General features: G+C 42.1%; 3 protein-coding genes across 4 annotated transcripts in view; 2 read left to right on the top strand and 1 right to left on the bottom strand.

Moving 5' to 3' along the window:
• The window catches only part of LOC139223152 (membrane-spanning 4-domains subfamily A member 4A-like), a 174,707-nt gene extending 167,300 nt beyond the window's left edge, over window positions 1-7,407 (top strand). The window contains exons 1-7 of one of the 2 annotated variants that reach the window (XM_070855122.1): window positions 3,511-3,599; window positions 3,763-3,884; window positions 3,999-4,109; window positions 4,775-4,828; window positions 5,369-5,527; window positions 5,880-6,002; window positions 6,137-7,407. In XM_070855122.1, coding sequence (XP_070711223.1) covers window positions 3,593-3,599; window positions 3,763-3,884; window positions 3,999-4,109; window positions 4,775-4,828; window positions 5,369-5,527; window positions 5,880-6,002; window positions 6,137-6,175 — 615 coding nt within the window. In that variant the 5' untranslated portion in view covers window positions 3,511-3,592 and the 3' untranslated portion in view covers window positions 6,176-7,407. Of the gene's footprint in view, window positions 1-3,510; window positions 3,600-3,762; window positions 3,885-3,998; window positions 4,110-4,774; window positions 4,829-5,368; window positions 5,528-5,879; window positions 6,003-6,136 lie in introns of those variants that run through there. The other variant, XM_070855123.1, reaches the window with a different exon arrangement.
• Window positions 7,408-7,761: 354 nt separating this feature from the next.
• On the bottom strand, window positions 7,762-10,872 carry slx1b (SLX1 homolog B, structure-specific endonuclease subunit). Its single transcript, XM_070855121.1, has 5 exons — window positions 10,519-10,872; window positions 10,381-10,432; window positions 9,576-9,899; window positions 8,266-8,481; window positions 7,762-8,127 (listed from the first exon to the last, which is right to left on the bottom strand). Exons 1-5 carry the CDS (start codon window positions 10,719-10,721, stop codon window positions 8,098-8,100), a joined length of 825 nt encoding a protein of 274 aa, XP_070711222.1. The 5' UTR covers window positions 10,722-10,872; the 3' UTR covers window positions 7,762-8,097.
• Window positions 10,873-11,272: 400 nt separating this feature from the next.
• On the top strand, window positions 11,273-13,306 carry LOC139222982 (bolA-like protein 2). Its single transcript, XM_070854902.1, has 4 exons — window positions 11,273-11,337; window positions 11,517-11,581; window positions 11,854-11,951; window positions 13,082-13,306. Exons 2-4 carry the CDS (start codon window positions 11,519-11,521, stop codon window positions 13,179-13,181), a joined length of 261 nt encoding a protein of 86 aa, XP_070711003.1. The 5' UTR covers window positions 11,273-11,337; window positions 11,517-11,518; the 3' UTR covers window positions 13,182-13,306.
• The last annotated feature ends 6,872 nt before the right edge of the window (window positions 13,307-20,178 follow it).

The raw sequence follows: 20,178 nt of genomic DNA, 5'->3' as shown, positions 1-20,178 counted from the left end.
TGGGTGTTTTTATGCCAGAGAATTAACAAAGTTCCTTGAGTCCTTGTCAGGGTGGACAAGCCTCTGAAACAGCATTTTAATCAGGGACACTAAAAATGATTTTTGCTAATAATAAGACTGGCTTCTTCATAGATGTAAAAACTGACCAAAATGTCTCTCCCTATTCTTTCCTCATAGAAACTGGGTTAATTCTGTCATTTCACTCAGTCTAACCCCGCATCATACTCTCACTGACAAGTTGAATCGGGAAAAGGAAAATGAAGTGAAGACAGATTGTATCATCTTACTCTTAATGATATACAGGTTATCTCAGCACTTAGTGAAGTTCATTTTAAACGTTCTCCTATATTTTGGGTATTATGTGTTTTTTTTTATTGTTTTCGTTTTTTTAGGAATCAAATCTTTGGTGTTCGGTCATCCAGATTTTTATTTCTAAAACAAAGGGAAGTTATCGAATCACTTATTTTATCCAATGTGTTTGCATTATTAATCAGCAGAAAAGGGAAAATTAGAAGGATGCTTGTCAGGGATTATTTTTACCTGGTTAATTGCACTGATTGCTGTTACTCTGTCTTTTTCATACTATATGTGGCTGATGCTGTGTTTTCCTAAAAATGCAGGGATGGACCGTCCATGTGAGCCTGTAGCGATTACAGTCTGATCCTAATTTGATATTTGATGGGTTATACATTCATCACGTCTCAGGAGTCAACCTCTGCCCCCCCCTCCACTAAATCTACTCTGATACACTAAGTCTGCTCTGATATGAAACTTAAATTTCATCTTTTTCACAAAGAGCGCCATTGTTATGGAGTCTCCCCTCCTTTTAAAGGAGCAGCTCACCATTCTGGGAAATGCGATTCATTCTCTAGCAGCGTCCCCTCGCCCCCGTCCCTATGCTAAGCTAAGCTGACTGTACATATACAAATCGAGAGATGAGCGTGAAAAGAAAGCAAACAAGCGTATTTCCCGAAATGTCTTGACAATGTGCCAAACTGACATTTTGCTGGTGAGAACACGATTGCAGCACGATGTCCATTTATTGGCTGCTCTGAAACTTTCAGTCATGTTGCATGATCTTCATCAGCCTGTCTGTCTGTCTGTCTGAAGAAAATCATGCGATATGATTGTAATCTCCTGAGCAGCCGCCAAATGAAGCTCGTGGTGAGATTGCTTTATCAACTGCTGTTTCCAACAACCTCAATAAGCCTCCAAACAATTGGCCACATATTAAAGGCTCCCTAAATTGTTAATAGACACATCATCATCCTTTTTGATTTGACACACTATGTATATTCAGATATTTGCTTCTGAAGCTTGCAAAAAAAGTGGCCCATATTTTCAGATTCCGTGAAGTAATCTGAAAAGTAGGCTCGACTTACCTTCAATGATGTGCTGTGTGATTGTACTGCTATAATAAAAAGTGGCGTGGTGGGTGGGGTAGGTGGCCTGGATGTGATGTTAGTGATTGACTGGATTGATGAAGGATCAGACCTGATGCTCACAGCTGCACTTCCACATTTTATCCATCAGGTGATGCTCTGACGTTAGGAGGAACCTTACTGCCATGTACTGTATTTCACAGTGTGTGTGAGCAATTTCACCTGTTGTTAATTTCCAGTGCAAATAAAGTTATATTTCTACGTGTGCCTACGTGTTCTTAGCGCTCCATCTGAAGATCACTGAATATTTTACTCAAGTAATGTTTCCAGGTAGTAGTAATTCACATTAAACCTACGGTACACTTCTGCTTCACAGAGAAACATTGACCTGGATGTTATTTGTAATTATTTTGGTGACTTGTAGGTAGAATTGGTTTTGGAATTGGTCCAGTTGAACAGACCTGTAAGATCCTCGTTGTTTTAAAAGGTCTTAACAGTACATGGCTCTGTTCAAAGCCAACAGACTCCATATAGACAATCACTTCACCTTATTCTTTTATCTATTTTACATTGCAGAGTAATATTGATGTCTGTAACTGTGTGACAGGACAGGTGTTAGTCCGGTCTCATATTCTGCAAAGTAGAATTAAATAGACTGTATGACACATATATACATACAGTCAAGCCTTAAACTTAAAGTTACTTTTATTCAACCAGCAAGTTTTTTCTTGATTGGAAATGACACAGGCGTCTCCCAGAAGATAATAAGACGATGTTCAAGAGGCATCATTGTGGAAAAAAACTATTTCTCAGCTTTTATTTACATTTGAACAAAACGTGTCCAAAATGATTCATACCCTTTGCAAACTGTCACAGTCGACGGGAAAATCCAAAGTTCTGTACCATTCCAAATAGTCCAAGCTGTTCTAAAGCGCCCTAATGACCCTGATTCATTGGGAACAGCTGTTTTAATCAACTCAACAGGTGAAGAACAGCAGCTCTCTGCAGTTGGTTTGTGGACAGTCGTGGCTAAAACAAAGGAGCTCACTGAGGACCTGCAGTGTGCAGCTATTCACAAGCTGTTTTCTTGTATATGCATGAGTTTTGATGGTGTAGTTGCACATCAGAAGCTACTGCATCATCTCAAACACTGCTACCCAGTGGGAAGTCATTGCAAGTGAAAAAAAAAAGAAGAGTGAAACCAAGTTGGTCGACAGACAGCCAGAAAGTTGCTCTTTTTTTTCTGTTCAAACCTTCTATAAAAAGAGACCATGCAGGTAAAAAAAATTATGGGGACATCAAGTAAACATCTAAGGAGTCAAGCACTTGCTAAAATTTCCAAGTATTGATTCTATATTGGGAGGAAACTATGATTAATCACATGAAATGTCCATCATGCATCAGTAGCTAGATTTCAACTACTGGACATGAAAAATATCTTTATCTTTAGGTTGAAAAAAAAAAAAAAAACAGTTCAAACCTTGTTTTTCAGCCTACAGATGAATAAAAACACTTCCTGACTGAGGTCATCATGATTCATACATGAAGGGGTTAATATTGTTATTTCATATGTCTTATGAAATTAAACTTACTCAAGTAACATTCTGACTTTTTAGTATTTTTTATTTTTTGTTAGTTCTATGCAGATACAGATGGATTAGTGCTGAATGATGGAGGCGCACACGCGGACCAGGCTCTCTGACTCGGACCAGGCTCTGTGACGCGGACCAGGCTCTCTGACTCGGACCAGGCTCTCTGACTCGGACCAGGCTCTGTGACTCGGACCAGGCTCTCTGACTCGGACCAGGCTCCCTGACTCGGACCAGGCTCCGTGACGCGGACCAGGCTCTCTGACTCGGACCAGGCTCTCTGACTCGGACCAGGCTCTCTGACGCGGACCAGGCTCTCTGAGGCGGACCAGGCTCTCTGACTCGGACCAGGCTCTCTGACTCGGACCAGGCTCTCTGACGCGGACCAGGCTCTCTGACTCGGACCAGGCTCTCTGACGCGGACCAGGCTCTCTGACTCGGACCAGGCTCTGTGACGCGGCCGCGCGGAGGAGCTGTGCAGCAGGAGTCATGTTACAGCTCGATCACAACATCTGCCCCCACAGCGCTGTTGCGAAACTTCCGATCTGCCTGGGACCTCTCGGTAAAGAAAAAGGGAAGATCTCTGTTGGTGAGCCTCCAGTGGAGCGACCGACTGCGACCATGGCAGGTAAAAATCAAAAAGATTCTTCAAGAGGTCGGATGTCGTTTTGGATCCGTGTTGTTTGTGGAGAGTTGTGAAATCCAGATGTGGTGGTGTGGACTCGCTGCTCTGCTCCGTGCTGTGGATCCATCTAACGCGTGAATACATGAGCAGCTTCTCCCTGTTTCAGATGAAGCAGCACTTGTGGAGGAAGGCATGAGCACACCCCAGGGCCCCCTGGTAGCAGTCACCTTCCAGAGGAACGTCCACAGGAAGCTCAAGTACCTGGAGGGGGAACCCAAAGCTCTGGGGGTACTGTGTGTGTGTGTGTGTGTGTGTGTGTGTGTGTGTGTGTGTGTGTTCCACACTACTCTTCACCTGGGGTGGTGCCTCCTAACATGAAGTGTTCTCTCTCTGCTGTCCCAGATTACCCAGATCGGCCTGAGTGTGTATCAGATCACTAGTGTGTCTGTGTTTCTGGCTAAAGACCTGAGTCGTCTGCCCACTGACTTACCTCTGCTGATTTCATCTCTACTGGTAAGCACAAGGAACCAGCTGCAACTTCACCACACCATGGTGACACACACACACACACACACACACACACACACACACACAGTGAGCCGAAGCCAAGAGTCCACTTGAGTGAAAATGCAAACTGTTTCATTGTATGATTATATATTTTGAATAAAATCGTAATTTCTAATTTGCAGTTTAGATTCCAGGTCACCGTAGGCAATGCTGCAAATAGGCGTGATGGATTGGTGTGACTGGTCAGGTGTCCAAAGGTCCAGGGATTTAGTTTTGTACTTTCATGTACTTGGGAGACAAATGAGAACTAGTTAAAGAAGCAGAGGCTGACTTTGAGTCTTTGGGAAAACAACGCTCCAAAAGCACATCCTACAATTCCCATAATGCAACAAGTTGTTTCTCCTCTCTTCAGACCCTTTCTGAATGTTAAAGGCCCGTCTTTGATTTGTCTGTTTGTCATTAGTATTGTTTAGTCTTATGAGTGTGAATGTTAGACGTTATGTTGTGTGATTGTACCATTTGTATTGAAAATACATTTACTAAGAGAAAAAAAAAAAAAAAAAGATGTGAAATGACTCTATTTCACTCCTTTTATTCAGAAAAACTGGGCAAATTCCCAACGTACCGCTGCTGTGGAGTCTTGACTGTGTGCTTTGTGTTTGTGTCCCCAGGTGGTGATAGCTGGGAGCATGGCTTTAGCAGCACAGAACCTCCACCTGCCCACAGTGAGTCGCCCGGCTGGGGAGGGAGACACGATCACTGCATTAGCAAATATCTAATAACCGTCAAATCCAGAGCCTTTAGATCGGCACACGAAATGGTTGCTGTGACAAATAGATGTTGCATTGTCTGACAGAAAAAAAAAGAAGAACCACTCAGTCCCTGCTTCTCACTTCCTCTATAAGACGAGTCAGATGAGTCACTGGCCATGGCTGGATGCAGCTGGTCGTCTCGTAACGAGTCCACTGACCCGTCGGTGCACACGAGCGGCCAGATTCAGCTCTTTTAACTGGTGGGAGGCAGAACGCAGGCAGAACAGTCAGGAGCAGATAAACAGGGACTTAAGTGAACGTGATGACGGGCTGCTGGGAGGGCAACTTTTTGCAGTGTTAATGTTAATCCCTGTGACAATTCCAAAGACTGTAGTTGTGAATTCACCTGCTTACAACTGGTTGTTTTTAATGAATTAATTACCACTGTAATTTTAATTGCATTTCTTTTTATTTTTATTTTTTTTAAGTTGGATCTATTTCTCCCTGTTTCAGCTGAGGGCCTGTTTAGGGATGCAAATTGTGGCCTGTGGCGCCTCCATCTTCAACATGATCTGCACTCTTGTTAAAATGGAGGAGGTGCCCTCGTACTGTTGGCATTATTACTACGACAACTTCACATTACATTATGGCGAAACCTGCCATAAAATCGAGGTGAGTTATTTCTGGTTGTGCTTTAGAAAGAAAGAAAACATATTTTCATGTTCTAGGGGTTGTAGGAGCCAATCCCAGCTGACTTTGAGGGGCAAGAGGGGGGGGGTACAATCTGGACTGGTTGCCAGTCAGTCACAGGGAGGGGTCATAACACAATGTCATATAAACATTTTTACATAGTTTTAAAATGAGGCACATGAACTAACTGTTACTGTTTATTACATTATAAATGAACTAGAAACATTATACTACTTTAACTATATTCATTCCACTGTTTGAAATGAGTGTGAGTTGAAGAGTAATAGATGACCCCCATCATCTTAATCTAAGCAAAGTCTTTTCCCACCTGCAGAGTGCTCACAACCACTTCCATGCTGAGGGTGTAGTCATTCAGGTTGCCCTGCTGGCCATCTCCGCCACCCTGGCAGCCTACTGCTGCAAGGTGGTCAACTGCTGTGCACCGGCTCCAAAGATGGTGAGTAAATCCTAACAACAACTGAACCGGCACAACAGGGACACTAAAACAAAGTCTCATTAGACACCTTCCAAAGAAACACTTTAATTGAGGCAGTTAACTATTTCAATCTGTTCTTTCTGTGTCCACCTCAGCCGGTGATCACGGTACAGGCCTCCTCTGTCCAGCAGTGAGGAAACAAAGAAGACACACGTACGGCAGCATGCAACTGCTTCACAAAGTAAAAGCTGCACTAATCAGTATGTCAGTATTAACAATGGATCCGCTCACTATATGTAATGTAAAAGTGACAAATCTATCAAGTAATCGCTGCACTTCTCAGCACTAAAACGCTTTTTAAAAAAAAAATATATATATATATATATATATATACTCCTCTAATGTGAACTTTTATCTATGCTACAGAACATTTTAAGTAACTTCTTTCCTTCTTTAAAAGGTTAACAGTTTTGGTTTAAAATCACATATCACAGACGGTAAATAACTGTATAGAGACAACAGTTTCACTTCTCTTTAATGAAATAACATTACAAATAGCAAATGAGTGCTTTTCTGAAAATCCACTGGTCGAGGCTGTTGGGTGCCGTGTTGGTTATTCAGTACCTAAATAATGCTTCACTGTTTCCTTTGCCACTGTAACAAATAACTATGGTTAATAAAATGTAAAGGGACTCTGCTGTTGATATTTTGCTCAGTGGAAGAGAATGCGGTGCCACACACTGGATCCTGTCCTCTGTAGTGTTTCTGGGAACTTTGGGGTTCTAACAATCGAAGTTTAATTACTGTAATCACATGTTGTGGGATTTGAAGGTTATCGTGATCATGTTTAGGACTAAATATCAACAGTGTGTGAAAAAAGCTTTGAACAGCAATGGTCCATCATATATCATCTATTGTGTCCATGTTGGAAGAATTCACAGACGTTTGTGGTGACTAGTCAGTCCTAGACTAGTCAGTCCTAGACTAGTCAGTCCTAGACTAGTCATCCACGTAGGCGGAAGTGAACATCGGGCCGTTTGATTCATGTCATCAGTTATTTCTAAGATCCTGGCAACAGCCCTGAAATGTATGTTTTAAACTGAGATGATCAGTGCAGGAGCTCATAATGTGATAAGCTGCTCCGAACCCACTCTCTCAGGTTTTCACAGGTTGATCCTCCCTGATTTAGTTTCACCTTCTAACGCCACAGGGCCACTTTCCTCTAGCTCAGTGGAGGAGGCCATTGCACAATTTATTTAGGAAGTGTATGTCACATAGATTTAGAAATAACGAAGTTGTCAATATGACACACCGGAATCACTGCTGGACTGACCAACTGCTTTTTAAAACATGTATTGAGTTCAGTGGAGATCGCTTGAGTGTAATGATCCAAATCCCTTCAGATTAAAGCTGCATATGAAACGTCTGACGGGAACAGTATCTGTTATACACACTTTTGGGAATCCTTGAATCCTTAATGTTGAATTCCTGAATCGTTGGGTCTCTCTCTAATGAAAGAGTTTGGTCTAGACCTGCTCTTTATGGAAAGAGTCTGGAGATAACGCTGTTATGAATTGGCGCTCTATAAATAAAGACTGATTGATTGATTGACTTTTACAGGACGTCAGATGTCTTTTACATTTTGGGACATTACATTTCTTAGCCTTATTTAAATGTTTTCCACATTAAATGCTAACATTTAATACGTTCATCCTTGAGTTCGAGTGGACAACTGTGCTGGGAGCAACTGGGAGCAAACCAAAGAAGAAAATTACTCATGTTACCAAAAAATAAATATCTTTTTAATAAGATGGCACAGAATTCCCTGACTTTCCCTGCTTGGAATATGCTTTTAATTCCATGACTTCCCAGACATTCCATGAGCCATGGGCACCCTGAATGTATTATTGTGACAGAAAATGTGTGTACAGTACAAAACAATCCATTAACAACGCATTAAAAAGCTTTTTTTTCCTCTAATACAATAAACACGTATACTTCAGCAGACATGATTTAAACAGATACTTCATGGTCAGAATTATAAAAATGGAACATGGTGGCGTGACCCACAGCTCATTAAAAAGGAGATAGACGTTCATGTTTGCAGGCTCCGCTCTCATGCATGCAGTTCATCTGCCCAGTGGCTCTGCGAGAGATCAGAGGAAAGATTTCAAAGATTTTCAGCACAGACTGTAACTCTGGATGTCATTTCTATTATGTAGGAGAAGTTGAGATGTCATACTTGGTAGGACATTCCAATATTTGTGTATCCTCTATAACTTACTTGGGATGCAGACGATGTGTTCTCCTCCAGGTCTCCGACGTGGCCGTGTTTATGGCGGATGAGGCTCCCCCAGAGCAAGGCGCGACAGCAGGCCGGACAGTCGCCCTCCACCGGCAGCAGCTGGGAGGGCTCCGACCTCAGGAAATGTTTGGCGAGGCAGATCACGTGGCTGCTCATTCCACAGGACGGGTGGAGACAGCTCAGCTTTTCTGACACCTGAAGAACAGAACTGACATAACTGAGCTTCGATTGCACGTGTTAGTCGACAAATTACAGACTTTTTCCAGACTGAGGAGTATGGCCTGTATAAAAGAGGTGGACACAGCTTCTGGGTTTGAGAGGTGAAGCCAATGCAGAAGTGGCTTAAATCTGCATTCTTTCTTATGTCTTTCTGTTAGTTGGAATGAATGGAAGTCTATGGGACTACTTCTCACGTTTAGCTCAGTTTCCTCCTCACTTTCCTATTGAGTTCATGGTCTCAGTTGCCAGTGTCAAGTCTTCAGTACAGCATGAAGCTAGTTTAGTAAATTATGGTCCCATTTAGAGGAAAATTCTTTTAGGGTGATGCTACAATATGACTAACCCATCACAGACTGTCTTTGTGGCACTACCGTCACTTGTGGTTCCATAAAACCAAGATGGTAAACGCCTGGAAAGCGCAAAGTCGGATTTTGGCGCCATCATGCTTGTACAGGGATCAAACTTGTATCCAAATCAAAACCAGAGACCCTGCATACAAGTACAAGTGGATGTAAATAATGATAGATGGTGTAAGAGTCTGCCAGTCCTCGCTCCCCATACTCCCCATGATGATGGACGGGTCTGTATAGCTGATCCCTACTGTAAAGGACGGGGCGATGGTCCCCGAATGGTTCTAAAAAGCGCCGAAAAGCAGCAGAAGCACCAAAAGCAAACACGGAGACTTTGGGATGCATAAAAGACAACGAGAAAGCAACACACTGAAAGAAGTAGGAAGGACACTAAAGTACGGAAAACAAGAGGAATACCTCAAAGAAGAGTGAGAGCTGCTGTAACAGGCTGCCACTTGTGCAGAACCATGTTGAGATAATCAAGATGTAAAGGAATCACACAAATGAACTATTCTTTTTAAGTCAAAATGGCAATTTTCATTGAAAATTTACAAGTTTGCACCTCCAGCAACTCCTGTGTTCTGCAAGGTGAAATGACTGCTTTTGTCCGTGGCTTTGAAGAGAGTACTATAGTGACTGCTTGTGAGGCAGAAACAAGTAGTGGACAAACTTTGATCAGGCGCTGCTGAACTCAGTCATGTCTAAAGAGTCTAACTCTACCTGGACCAGCTTTCGGCAGAGAAAACAACTGGATGTCTCCTCCCCCTCTCTCTCCCCTGCAGATTGCAGCTGCGGCTTCTTCTTGGCCCTCACGCTGCCAAACGAAATGGGGATGTGCAATGGAGGCTGCAGACGGGGGTCAAAGTCCACCCTGTAGTCCTGTTTGAGCCAGCGGGCCATCAGGGGCAGTCTGCTCCACGGTGCCGCCTGCAGCATGTTGGAGACGACGCGCCAGTGGAACTGGAAGCTCGTCTCCGTCCTGGAGCGCCGAGATACGTGGGAGAGACGCCTGGAGGAGTGAGGGTGCTGCCACGCCCACTCAAACTGACAACATAATGATGACAGTTAGAATTATTCATAGTTACAAAAGATCACATACTTGGGGATGAGGGCTTCTCAGTACTACATGAAATGGAATGTGGTGAGTTTTTAGTGGACATGTTTGATCAGGCCTTACTCCAAAGGATTACGCTGCAGCCACTGTAGTCCATCCAATCTGATAGAGCAATCCCAAAAAACTGTTCTTGCAAACCTATAAATCATTTAGACCTAAAAATGTGTACACATGGTGCCCAGGTTTAAATAGGTTTCATTTTGCCTTTAAAGCGCAAGTGTCCATTTGGATGTAAAAGTCTCTTACAAGGCTCTGACATCCTGACAAGAACACAGGATGCAGATAAACACTGATGGCTGCTGATGATGACAAACTGAAGGTAATAGAATCTCAATAATGTAAGTAAATAATATAATATAAGCTTGGTGCCAATTATTGTTCAGTCAGTTCATCAACCACATAGTCACTTACCCTGAGAGCAGCAATATCAGAGGGAAAGCCGTGTATGATGAGGACCATCTCCCTGGAGAGAAGAACATAAGCAGCACATCAGAGGTTATGTGGACACATGGTGTCCCTCATGTAGTACAGTGCAGAAGCTCTTGTTACCATGGTCCTCTTCCACTGGTCCTCTTGGCCCCCCCTCTGTGCCTCCCGGCGTTGTGCTGTGCGATCCTGCGCTCAGGGTTCACAGTGAAGCCGATGTAAATACGACCTTTGAATCTAGGATTGGTGCAGTACAGCATGTACACACCGAAGAAGCCTTCTACCTCCACAACCATTGTAGGAGACAGGAAGCAGCCTGCTATCATTAACACGACTACCTCTCACGTTGCGTTCATGGCTATTTGTAAAATAGCACTAGCAGTACGTTAGCTGCCCAGTGTGACGCTTAGCGAGCTAGTAGAGCCAGTTAACGTGTATTCATACTGCCATTCTCACTGCTCCTCCAGGAAATGTTTTAGCCATGTTCACACATAGCTAGCAACAATGACAAGTCATGATATGTAAACATCGGGTATCTTAGTAGCCCACGGATGTGCCTGATAAAATATGTTTAAAAAGGATTTAATGTTTATGACTGCAAGGCTAATAAAAAAAAAAGTATATATATATATGTATATATGTATGTATATATATATATAGCTCATTAAATATATAATAACCAGTTGATACTGATACATCTCATGTTGAGTGAATATCGAAACCGTTCACGTTAAACAATTATTACTGAGCTCGTCTGTCTGTGAGGACCCCTAACGCTGTGATTGGTTACTTTAAAGATACGCCCCGCCCACACACATGCACATACCGCATCTGATTGGCCGAAGCTGCCACTGCCGCAGTGAATCAGACATTTCTTCAGTTTTGAGGCCGCCCGTCAGCGGCAGTGCCTGAAAGCAGCGAGACCACCGGTCAAAACCTTTGGTAACGATGATCAAACTAAATAGAACCACCGTGCTGGGACAGTGTTTCACTTTAACTATAGTGTCACCATGACTTACCTCTTTTTCTAGACTGAACTTGAAATCTACCAACAGTAGCTAATCCTAATTGTAACAATATGATGATATACTAACGTCACAGCATGTGTTTTATTCTTGCAGACATGGCTATAACAGCTGATCACATCCGGGATAAACTTATTAAGGAGCTCGCGGCGGTGCACGTGGTAGGCGACTGACTATCCTTTTATTATATGATGTCTTCTTCTGGCTTATTGTGGACATGTGTACATTTGATGGCGAGCTCAGTGTAGAAAGGGAAGCTGGACAGCAGTGATGTCACCGTCACGTGGAGGTGGATGGTGGATGGTGGATGGTGTGTCCCCCGGGGTCACTCATGTCAATCACAGGGCCCTGGAATATGTCACAAGAGAGGAAGCATCACGATCCGTGTTGAGTGTGTGAGAGTGAGGTGTGTCTGCTTACTTCTCCTCCCCAGGACGTGGAGGATACATCACCCAACAGATGTGCTGCCAGCTTCAAAGTCCTGGTGGTGTCGCCCCAGTTTGAGGGCAAATCGCTGTTACAGAGACACAGGTATTACGCTTTGCAGTTAACTTGTCGCATAACTCGTTGTTGATCCTCACAAGTAAGGACCAAGGCCATACAGCGTTTATACCAAGGTATAGATGCTGATCAAACAGAGTTAACCCAAGTTTCTTAATCATAGTTAGCACAACAGTACAGTACAGAACACTGCAGCTTCTCTTATCCTCTCCCCATCCGTGTAATGGCAGTACATTAGCAGGCCCTTCTGTTTGCTCACCATAAGACATACCATAGATTTCAGCTGGAGCCTTTCTCACCGACGTGATTGTGCAATAATTATCATGTCTTCCTTGGTAGGCTTGGGTATCAAAACTAAAAAGGGGCACTAGAAAACAAGAATGCGATATTGCAGAATGACCACGCAGACTAGCTAAGCTCCACAGACAGATGCGTTTAGATTGGTCCCTTATTTTGAATCACAGAAATATTACATTTAGAATAAGAGTGACGTGAAATTAAAAAGCAACATATTTCTGTAAGTTTCCCCACAGTGTCCAAAATGGATGGGATAGTTTGGTAAAGATTAAAGTGATAGTGGTTGTATTATTTTACTTGACTATATAAGTTATATTCCCTTATAATTCTTTTCATCCTTTTTATCGTGGCAAAATGTCATAATTTTGCCAAAAATAAAATGCAACTAAACGTCCAAATTAGTCAGCAGGAAGCTTTAAAGAGTAACGTAGGTATTTTTAAGCTGTATTTTATACATATTTTGGGTTTGAAATGATGAGTAGGTAAACATTGTGGAATAGAAAAGTAGAACAACTCTTTCAGCAGCTGTAAAAAGGGCGTCAGTGGGGCGACATCCCAGTCAGAGCACATCTGCTAAAAGAGCTTGTTTTTTCTTCACTGACAGGATCAGATTGTTATTCGGAGTGTCAGACAAAATTATGGAAAAGATCCCACAGAGATGGACCTGCATGATCCCTTTTGTTTAACTAGAAACAGCAACAGTCTGTTGCTCCACCAGACTCCATTGACAAAAACAGTAATTTTACATAGTTGCCGGTCTACCTCTGCCACAATCAAACCATGCAGGAAGTTCCGAATACTTCTTTGCCTGTAAGGTCTGTACACTCCTTGGACTACTGTACATGTGTGTTGTGTCTTAACAGGATGGTGAACACATGCCTCGCCGAGGAGCTGAAAGAGATCCACGCTTTCGAACAGAAGACCCTAACACCAGAGCAGTTTGAGAAGATGAATTCGCAATGAAACACACACACACACACACACACTTAAACTTGCCTTATATCTAGAAAAAATACAAGTGCTCTCTTTAATTTGCTGTAAATTGATGCAATAGAATGTTCTGGTGGCAATAAAAGACTTGGATGCTGTGCTTTGTGTCTGTTGGAGTTTCACAGTCAGTAAATACTGTTTAGATATTTTGTAACTTTGCCACTGAACTGAACATTTCTGTTTCTGTTCTGTTCAGTAACATAGAATAGTCTCTGTCCTTTATTGAGCCTGATGGAGCTCGTTCAATTTCTTAGTCAGATCCTTTTCGAAATGTAGTTGAATCACGGGCGCTTTGCACATGTGAAGCATCGGTTATCACTCAAGGTGCTTTTCAAAGCATAAAAGGAGTTGTCACAGGCGGCAGTAACACATGGTATTGCCTTCAGGATGTGGCTGAGAAGTGTGTTTCGCATCCCGTGACGGCAGATAAGACTTTCCAAACGTTGACTGAAGTGAAGCCACGCTGTAATAAGTCTAAAATGACATCAATCACAATTAAAGATATAAATATTTAAAAGAGAAATAATTGTTTATGACATTTGAACTTAACTTTAATTACTAGGGCATTAATTCATAATAATATACATAATAGGCACATTATTTGTTTGCATCCAAATAGGGTATGATTAATGTTTTACAGCCATTACTGATAAAAAGCGATAATATTTATATTACAGAAATAGAAAGAACACTTTCAATTACATAAAATACATTCAGTGACCACGTCTCTCCAAACTCAATCCCACTCAAACTCAACCACTCAGTTCACATACTGTTGAAAGCTAACACGTTGCAGTGCTGTAAACTGAATTACGGTTTGCTGGTGCAACGTGTGGAAAGGCTGACAGTAGAAGAAGATTACAAGACTCAGTCTGCAAGTCTCAAAACTGGCGACAACAGGTGTGGGTTTATATGAGCTCTATTGAACTACTACAGACAAGCAGATGCAAAGAAGGGACACTGAATACAAATTAGACAAGTGCATAGTCATATTTATTACCTAGTGCACATGCTCTACATTGTGTGTTGAAGCCCAGTGAGGTGTGAAGTGAAGTGAAAGCTCAGATGTGTCCCTGAGCTGTTATTAAGAGCAGACAGACCCCCTGCCTGTGTGGATTTCAGGGTATCACATTACAGCTATGTGCTTTGATCAATCTGTGGCTTTATTTAGGGTCCCGCTGATGTTACGAACACGCATCGGCCACCTGAGCCGACATCCACACACACACAAAGTGTAACATCTGCACTATAGAAAAATCAGAAGGCTATATCTCATGTAAACTACATCCTCATGATATTTGTTGTGCGTGCAGTTTATTACCCTGAAAGGAGCTTCTGAGGTAGTCGGACTCATTTTGAACATTTATATTTGAGTAGATTGTGGGCATTGTAAGTGATTGTACTGCTGTGTTCTTACCTTACATAGATGGCCTAGAACTGTGGATTAGTGAACATGTCATATTTGTTTCTCTCTGGGCATATCAAATGATGTAATTAAAATGTAAACGCATGATAAATGTTATACACAATAGTATATAACCATACAAACTATAGTAATTTTTAAGTAAATACGTTTTTAAATGACAGTCTAATTACAGAAACTAAATTCAGCAGCCGTCATTAGTCTTTAAAACCATTCCCACCGTCCACACCAGCACTGTGTGTATGAGACAGAGGGTCAATAATGCTCGACATGTACATTTTACAGAGCATTAGGTGTGCAGCTGAGCATGAGCCTGTGTTTACCGCCTGAAATCCATTTGACTTGAAATAACAGTTACATCCTGAATATAGACAGATGAGTTCATTTTCTTTATGTGTGAACTATCAGCACATCTAATTCATTTAAAGAAATTAAGGTGAGTCCTTCTGGTCATTAACTCACTCATTAACCCTAGAAGGAGAAACATTTCAGTATAACATAGGTCAGTAGGAAGTAGAAGAAATGACAACTTGATTGTGTTCACATTGCATTCCAAGTCAAATGGACTATGACAGTGGAAACTTTTAATTGTTTTAATTCATCAATTTAATGGTATATAATGAATGAAACCTCCTTTACATTTAACTTTTTCAGGAGCGTCAACCACCTCTCATGGTCTTCCTCAGGGGCCACGGAACAGTTTTCGGTTTGGAATCAGTATCATGATTTCATTCACGAGGGCTCAGTTTGATCCACTCAGCTGAAATACATTTAATAGTACTTGGTCTGTATTTGTGTAGCACCTTTCCAGTCATTTCGACTTATCAGGGTGCTTTCTGTCATCGTAACACTGGATGCAGAGGTTTGGTTGACTGCAGTGAGGATAAACTGGTGACACCAGGGTAAGTTAGACCACCAAGGCTACCCCTACCACCAAGACATTGAGACTAATGTGATATAGCCTGAGCAGCTAGACGTGCCAGTGGAACTGTGAGAGACTAAGAAATCAGAGAATGATCATATTAAAACAGACGAATGATGAGGGAGACAGAGTAAACTGCAGCTATCGATCTCATGGAGATCACAGTGGCCATGGTTTCAAGAGAGTCTTTCTGCTTTCAGCCATGATGCATCCGTCCAGCACCTTCAGCGGACATGCCCCCAGAGAATACTGCTTATCTTTTCAGCATTTTGAAACCTCATTTTATGGGGTGCACCATCCTGCCGACTTTAAAATGATACCCACATAATAATGCCCATAATACCCACATATTGGGGGGCCGTAGCAGTTTAAAGCACACCAAGGCTGAGGCTATGATCAGACCTGAAGCCTGGACTGTGTTGGGTAAACCAGGACATCTCCTCATCCAATTGTACCAGCGTGCACCCCATGACAAATGCCCCAGCTTTCTGTTACCCTGCACCGATGATATGTTAGTGGTCTAAGTGTCATGATCCTGCTGTTTCTTTCCCTCTTGTGTGTTTTGTCTCCCCCTGTCTGTCACCGGAGTGGAATCAGGAGGGTCCTCTTTCCACACACCTGCAGTAATCACTCACCTGGTCCTCATCAGCAATCTAGCCTCTACTCCTCCCCAGTCTTTTTAAGCCCAGTTCACTCTCTCCCTCGTCCCGGCCCTGTCTGATTGTTTCCTCAGGTCTCCAGTCCGCTCCCTCCTGGACTCCTCTCCGGCCCTGTCTCCCCCGTCTCCAGCCTGCTCCCTCCTGGTCTCCTCTACGGTCTGGTTCCTTCGTGTCCACCACCGGTTCAGTCCCTCACTCCACCAGCCTCCACCTCCTGGCTTTCTCCTTGTGCTCCGTTCAATAAACTTTCCATTCTCCAACCCTAGCCTGTGTCAGTCTGCATTGTGGGTCCAGCCAGCTCGGTTCCACACAGCACTAAGGCCCAGGGTGTCTGTATGTATCTACAAGTTAAAAGTAAAACTTCAGATTTGAAGATAAAGACATATTCCCCGGGTAAATAAATATGTTGTCAGTTCTAAATTATGTTTGCTTTAGTTTTAGAACATTTCTCAGTCAGTTAATTTGATATTAATCGCTACCACTATCTTATAACCAGAGATCCTCTTAAATGAAAGTCATTTACAGTCTTGTATTATTATTGTATATATTATTATTTTACAGTTTATACGTGGCTTTTAAATAAGCAGGTGAATGTCGTACTGTCCTGCCACTCTTCCAAACAGAATTTAAGTCTATTTAATACATTTAAAGGCCTGTTATTAGTAAAGTTGTATTTAAGATATCTTAATACTTGTCAGGACCCATCAGTGTATCATTTTTGTATTGTGGTGGATGTACCCAGGTTTATATGCCCACACTACTATCTATCTACCGGCTGCTTCTTTCCTCAGGCTGTGAGACATCTTTACTGAAACTTAGTACGAGAAAAAAATGTATTTTGTAATATGAAGGGATTACAAGTTGTATTTCATTGTGCAATCCTGTGTTGCAGAATGACAAAGAAATGAACCTTGATGAATAAAACACTTTTAACTCAGTCTCTATTTTGATGAATGAATAAACACCCTCTGGATAATCTCCATTGTCTTATTTTGAATTTACCTGACAAACCGTCTATTTATATCCAAAAGAATAAGGTCACAACCCCCCCTGTCTCTGTTCATATGTCTCTAGTGCTTGATGTGAATGACCTTCCTGATCTGGTAGGATAATGTTCTTGACTCAAATATACTGTGGGGGTTTGACCTTTGAGCGAGTCGTGTTATATCTAAAGAAGTGCAGGGCTCAGCATCTCATTCGCATTACCAAATTTATAGTGTGAAAATAAAGAATCTATTTGTGATAAGAAATGGCTGAATGCTGATATGATGTTATCCCTCACTAAACAGTAGCCAGAAACAGAGCGAGAGCATCAAGTGAAGATTACTTCCACCACTTACCCCCCCACAAAGGCCCTCTAATGGAAGAGCCAGCCTTGGGGAGAGTGCGTGAGTGTGTCTGAGTGTGTTGGGGATTGAGTTCATTCACTGGTCAGGATAAAGCTTGTCTCTTGTAAGGTTGGAGAATGACATCGACCTTGTCATATATATTACGGCGGTTTCCCCCAAGAGAGCTGAGAGATAAATATCCAAGGTGCCTCATTCTGTTCCTATTCCTTCAAGTGAGACCAAACGTGATGATAAATAGCAATAACAGACACTTTTAAGGACATTTCATGTGTCAAGTCTTGATATTTTATCCTTTTTGCATGTCTTTCAATGCCATTTGCCTCGCCTAAGCATAAAAGCTAGATTTTCTCATTCCCCAGTCATGTTGGCAATAATCAACATGCAACAAGCCCTGCTGTCCTGTGTCAAAGTCCTGTATTTGACCAATCTAACCATTGCCAGCCTTTCCAGTGCAGATCCAGGTCCAGGTTTATCTCTGCATGACATTTGCACAAAAGTCAGTAAACACTAAATGGCACACCAAAAGAAAAAACTGAGTTACAATTTCACCTCCTCTGTATGCTGAGGGGTTAGCATGCACATGGGACAAAGCTATCCTCGGAGATGTTATTGCAAATCCTCCTCTCACATGTTGGAAATAATGATTAGTGTGGCATTAGTGTGGATTTTACAGTGCATCTACATTTAGTCAGTCAAAGTTGTTTTCGTTCTTTCTCTTAATAGTACTACAACTGTAAAATACCAAATAGTGGTTTTCCTGCACTCCCAAATTATCTTTCGCCTGCTGTGGGGCTGTTGTCTTTTGGATGCCCACCAATGGAAATGTATAGGCCACAGCGTATAGGCCACAGGCAAAACAAGACAGGGAGCACTATGAAACTTTATCATTCAGTCTGATAAGCTACGATATGCTTTATTATAAATTGTTATAAACTCTTTTTTAGGCTCAGCATCGCTGCACCATAGAGCATTCATCTCCAGACATCCTTAGCAGCATCCATGACATGGTACATTAAAAAGTACATTTAAACCAGTAAGACCAATAAAAACAGTAAAACCAACTGCCTGGAAACATTGGCTTTTATACATACAGTCATTTTGATACAAAAACAGCTTTTTGAAATGTAGACAACTTGATATTGTTGCGTATACTATTTACATGAGGATATACTCTAGACCAGCTTCGCTGAAAGGATCATTCTTAAACCCAGAGGAGCAGAAATGAATCCCCCTGCTGTATTAGGAATCAGGCCTTGTGTGGTATCTGACATTTCCCCTGAGTATTCCAGTCACCGGCACATAGTAGTGTATATGTAGTGAAGTGGCAGGCAGGAGTTAGCCGAGCAAGAGTGAATACATCAATCAGGTTCCATTAGTCCAACCACCAGCTGATCCCAGTTAAAACACCTCCTGGCAGGGATCCTCTCTGTGCTCATCAACTCAGTCTACTAGACAAATTGTCCTGTCCGCTTAGTTTCTCACAGGTGGAACTGATTTGGACTACAAAGAAAATCAGCAAGCTGCAGAGCCATTCTAAATATTGGAAATAATGGCCATGCTGTGCATACAATCTTGAATTTGTGCTTCTGATGTGAAAGCCCCATGACAAAACTGCTCTGTGTGTTCAGACTGGGGAACAGCAGTGGTTAGAATAGTTTCAGCAGTTGAAAAGGTTAGTTTTTGTTCTTGTTTTTTACTGTAATAAGCTTATAACTTATTATACAGTTTTTTTTTTACAATTGCCAAGGCACAAAAAAACTCTTCACCGTCAGAACAGCAGCAGTAAGTGTGGACTAAACTATGGATCCCCTTCCATTGCTTTAACACAAAATGCATTCAGTGACCGCACTAACTTACTTTTCATCAACTCATCATCGCTCAACTCAGCCACCACTGAAACTCTGTGGATTTACACTCAAACACACACTTCAAAACCTACAAAAAGGAATGAAAAAATGGGATTGGGATACTGAGAGATTCCACAACCCCACAGAGGATTTCCTTCCCTCGTGGAGGTGGAAAGTTTTTGATCACCAGCCACCATGATCACCATGATCAGACGTCCTTCTTGGGTGCAATGGATTCTCGATATCAGGAATCAGACAGATTCTCCCCCAGAAGAGAGGACGTATTGTGGGGGTTGACTGGCACTGTTGTATTTCTGTATCTGCAGCTATCCTATATAAGGTTATGTACTGAATATGTAGACCTCTGTATTGCATTACTGGGATTTACTTTATGATTAGTTCTGTGCACGTAATTATGATACTACTGAAGCATATTGCAACGTTTCAGGATTGTGCTTCCTGATCCATGCAGTTAGTTACTCATTTTGTTGTAATGGAATCTTGGTTCATGCTAGATAAATAAATAAAAGATACTTTTGCAGAGACACTAAATGTAATGACAGACAAATGATGGCAGTGTTATAGTACACACGTTGATCCCGAGCCTGTATGAAGTGCTTTGGTTGCGTTAGTGCATTTGGGACGTGAACTGAACTGTGCAGAGCTGCATGCTGGTAAAGGAACTGTGTGAAGAGTTTTGATGGAGTGAACTTTACAGCAGATGAAGCAGCACAGATAACACCATCTCAAGATGAAGCGAATAAAAACAA

This window comes from Pempheris klunzingeri, chromosome 23, assembly GCF_042242105.1.
Source record: "Pempheris klunzingeri isolate RE-2024b chromosome 23, fPemKlu1.hap1, whole genome shotgun sequence".
Lineage (NCBI taxonomy): Eukaryota > Metazoa > Chordata > Actinopteri > Acropomatiformes > Pempheridae > Pempheris > Pempheris klunzingeri.
Note: the sequence above shows the minus strand (reverse complement) of the source record. Positions and strands in the feature narration are given on the sequence as shown.

What these genes read in the sequence shown, in the direction of transcription:
- slx1b (XM_070855121.1), bottom strand. Translation starts at nt 10,721, where the DNA reads ATGATAGCAGGCTGCTTCCTGTCTCCTACAATGGTTGTGGAGGTAGAA. An exon ending in ACCAGTGGAAGAGGACCATG is followed by an intron (nt 10,433 to 10,518) that starts GTAACAAGAGCT and finishes TCTTCTCTCCAG; the next exon opens with GGAGATGGTCCTCATCATAC. An exon ending in CTGATATTGCTGCTCTCAGG is followed by an intron (nt 9,900 to 10,380) that starts GTAAGTGACTAT and finishes TTATGTTGTCAG; the next exon opens with TTTGAGTGGGCGTGGCAGCA.
- LOC139222982 (XM_070854902.1), top strand. Translation starts at nt 11,519, where the DNA reads ATGGCTATAACAGCTGATCACATCCGGGATAAACTTATTAAGGAGCTC. An exon ending in AGCTCGCGGCGGTGCACGTG is followed by an intron (nt 11,582 to 11,853) that starts GTAGGCGACTGA and finishes TCTCCTCCCCAG; the next exon opens with GACGTGGAGGATACATCACC. An exon ending in TCGCTGTTACAGAGACACAG is followed by an intron (nt 11,952 to 13,081) that starts GTATTACGCTTT and finishes GTGTCTTAACAG; the next exon opens with GATGGTGAACACATGCCTCG.